The sequence below is a fragment of the Cryptomeria japonica genome, chromosome 11, assembly GCF_030272615.1.
Source record: "Cryptomeria japonica chromosome 11, Sugi_1.0, whole genome shotgun sequence".
Taxonomy (NCBI): Eukaryota; Viridiplantae; Streptophyta; class Pinopsida; order Cupressales; family Cupressaceae; genus Cryptomeria; species Cryptomeria japonica.
The window spans coordinates 234,843,533-234,846,803 of NC_081415.1; the positions used below are offsets into that span (position 1 = coordinate 234,843,533).

General features: G+C 39.2%; 1 protein-coding gene across 1 annotated transcript; it reads right to left on the minus strand.

Annotated features, from left to right (window-relative positions):
- Window positions 1-1,335: 1,335 nt before the first annotated feature.
- Window positions 1,336-2,639, minus strand: LOC131063967 (protein EXORDIUM-like 2). Its single transcript, XM_057997973.2, has one exon. It carries the CDS (start codon window positions 2,510-2,512, stop codon window positions 1,499-1,501), a length of 1,014 nt encoding a protein of 337 aa, XP_057853956.2. The 5' UTR covers window positions 2,513-2,639; the 3' UTR covers window positions 1,336-1,498.
- Between the last annotated feature and the right edge of the window lie 632 nt (window positions 2,640-3,271).

Here is a 3,271-nt window from a genome sequence, read left to right on the forward strand (position 1 = left end):
CAGTGGGAAGGGATAGCCTTAAGAATTTTCATTGCCATTGGAATGTGTTGTACCAAAATTTTGCACCACTTCAAGCAAAATCAATGTCGCGTTTGCCCTAATTAGGCTTGCAAGAATTTGCTTTGTTGATAAATGTGTTTCAAATTTGCAGTTGTTGATGAGCTCATAGGAAGAAAGTCTACAAATCCATCAAACACTTTAGGAAAAAGTTGTAAACTAATGTCAAAAAAAGCATCAAACATCAAACAAAACTAATAGGTTCCCCACCCATAAATAACCTATCAGCTAATTAATGTTGCCTTCTATTTTAGAATAATAGTTGCCTACAAAATTAATCATCCATCAAATTGATATCTTACCTATGATAATCTTTAAAAATTACCGTTGTCTTGTATAAGAACAAGATATTTACCGCTTATGATTTACATATGTTTTTTGAGTTAATTGGTAAATTTATTAACATGCATCTTGGTAATTTAAATATAGTTGCATGCTTTTAAAATTTTCCTTGCAATCCTCTACACTATGGCATAATTGAGGTAGATACTTTAGTCCAAGTTTTTGGGTGTACCAAATTTAATTGTTGTTCAATATTCTCCTATTTTTGACATTTTTTTTATGTTATCTTATTCTTTTTATGTAATATATTATATATGTTATCTTTTCCCTTTTATGTAATATATTAGGGGAAAGGACCCAGTAGTTGTGCACCCTAACTTCGCGCTTCTCAAAATCTTACTTGGAAATTTCAAATCATTCCGATTTTTTTACAACAACTTACTTGGCAAGTCACTTGCTTATAACTAAGGTTTCAAGGCCACATCATCAAATATGATGCCACATCAGCATGCTTTTTGCCAAGGTGTCCAAAACAGCCCAAAAAAAAAGTGAGACCAATAGGCGTGCAAAAGAGACCCCAATAGTTGTGCAGCTGATATGGCATCACCTGATTGGTTACTTTATACAATATTAGTACATTACTTAACAACTATTGGTACATTTCCTAACAACTGTTGGTACATTTCCTAACAAAAATTGATATTTTTTGTTTCAAACAATAGATTTTATTTGTTCAATTTTTGAAACAATATGTTATCTTTGAGATTTTTAGATGTGAAGTATTAAACTTAAAGGATAGTTGGGAGATTGTTTCCATAGAATTATCTCTTGCAATAATACACAAGATAGGAAAGTGGTCCCAAAAAGTAGTAGCGTAATCGAACTTCATTGTTAAAACTCTTAACGTCTTCTTATGTTGTTTTCACAGCTGTTTTCTCACATTTCTTTTTTATGGATTGATCCATACTAAAAAGAATTTTCATTTATACAATGAAGTTAAATGTTGGAAAGCATTCTCACTTTCTATTATTTGGTCCTTTGTACATTGTAGTCAAAGTTGGACTACAGGAATGAAAATTGAATAAAGAATCATGACAGCCAGAGCCGAAGCCCTGAACTGCCGTGCAACAAACGGTGCACATCAATATCGAAGATTAGTTTAAACTAAGGTCTTGCAGGATCGTGAGGTGGGATCCCACATTGCTGGGAGGAGAAACGTGCGGCCGTTGAGGCCATGGGCATTGTAACTGGCACCTGTCGTCTCGTCCACGAACACCTGACCGGCGTAACCAGGATAAGCCCCGCTTCCATACATGCCTGGGCATGCTGAGACTGCCTCCAACGGAGCAGCGGCGTCTCCCTGAAAATATCCTGACTTGAACGGATTCGTCACTGCTCCAGCAATCGTCGTCGCAATGTTGATGATCATACCGTCAATGCCCACATCGCCATTGGGCGGCAGCAGAGGAGGGCTCTGCGGGCCGTAAATTGGCTGATGAAATGGCCACGCGCACTGCCCCGGGCACTGCGTTGCTGAGTTCCCCACCCAAGCGTAAGCGTATTCAATGTCTGCTTTGTCGCTTCCATGGAATCCGCAAGAGCTACTGCAGAAGTTTTCCACCAAAACATCCTCAGATGTGAGCACCAAATACAACTCCACCTTGCCATTGCTTTTCTTCTTCTCAGGCAGAGGCAGAGCTCCCGACTGGATAGCATTCTTCACCAGGACAGCAATGTCGGTTCTTTTCAAGGACTTTCCGAGAGAATAAGCTTCGTCCAGCTTCTGCTTCCCCAGCCTTCGGGTTAAAGGTTGGGCTTGGTTTAACTGGGAAGGGGCAGAGCCTCTGTAGGCCTCTGTTGTTTTCCACCAGGTGAAAACAGAGGGAGAGCCCTTCTTGCCGCTTTCCGTTCCCAATGACTGCAAAAAATCGCCCACTATAGCACGCTGTGCGGAAGTGAAATTGCCGTACCAGATGAGATGAAGATTGAGAATGGGCGTTGTGGTAAGCAGAGGGCCATTGTGGTATTGCAGAACAAGAGGCTCTTCTTGTACCAGAGCAGAGAGCTTTCTCCAGGGAAAAAGGGGCCGAGCGGCGGCGTCCACTGTGGACAATGCCACTATACATATTAACAGCAAGTGAATTGCAATCTTTTCAGAACCTAAAACAGCCATTTTTAGCCGTGTATATTGCAGTGGAAACACAGATTTGAAAGATAAGATGAAGAATGAAGGGAATAAGTGTGTTGTGGGAACAAGCAAGAGGAGTATGTGGTTTAAATAGGCAGAGAGAGCGAGCTGAAAACCATTGGCAAGGGAGCTTATACCGCTGGAAATTCCATTGTTTGGAGGCATTCGGGAAAAGAACATCCACGTAATATTATTTATTTATTACGCGCTGCTTCGAAGAAAGGGGTATGAAAAAGTTGAAATGTATCTGGTAATGCTTTGCTGGCGGAAAATTTGGTGTGATTGACAAGGAGGCACTTTGTCGGTTCGTGGTTTTGAAGATGGCATTAAGTTAAAAGTAAGGCACGTTTGGGAGACAACACGCGTTCCTCATGGCACGCTTTCGCCACGAGCAACTGTGTATGTCGAAGATAACGGGAATTATAAATGGTATCGCGCATTCCACATTCCCGTGTTTTAAACTTTCATTGTTCCCTTTTTAAAAGAAGAAATTGAACATGGCAGTTTACAATGGAACAGGATAATTTTCACATAAAATGGTACTGAAAATTTCAGATGTGCAACCATTTCATAGTAATTACTGAGGTTATCTATGAAATAATGATTTATTGACTCTAAATTATAGGATATTTTTTAATTATTTGTTTGTAGTTGTATGAATAAGGGGATCTTTTAGTTTTTAGATTTTGGTATCTGACTTGTATATTTTGTAATAATAATAAATCAGTTTGGTATTTATTTTGT

Excerpts from the sequence above, each read along its gene's own strand:
- LOC131063967 (XM_057997973.2), bottom strand. The coding sequence starts at position 2,512 with ATGGCTGTTTTAGGTTCTGAAAAGATTGCAATTCACTTGCTGTTAATA.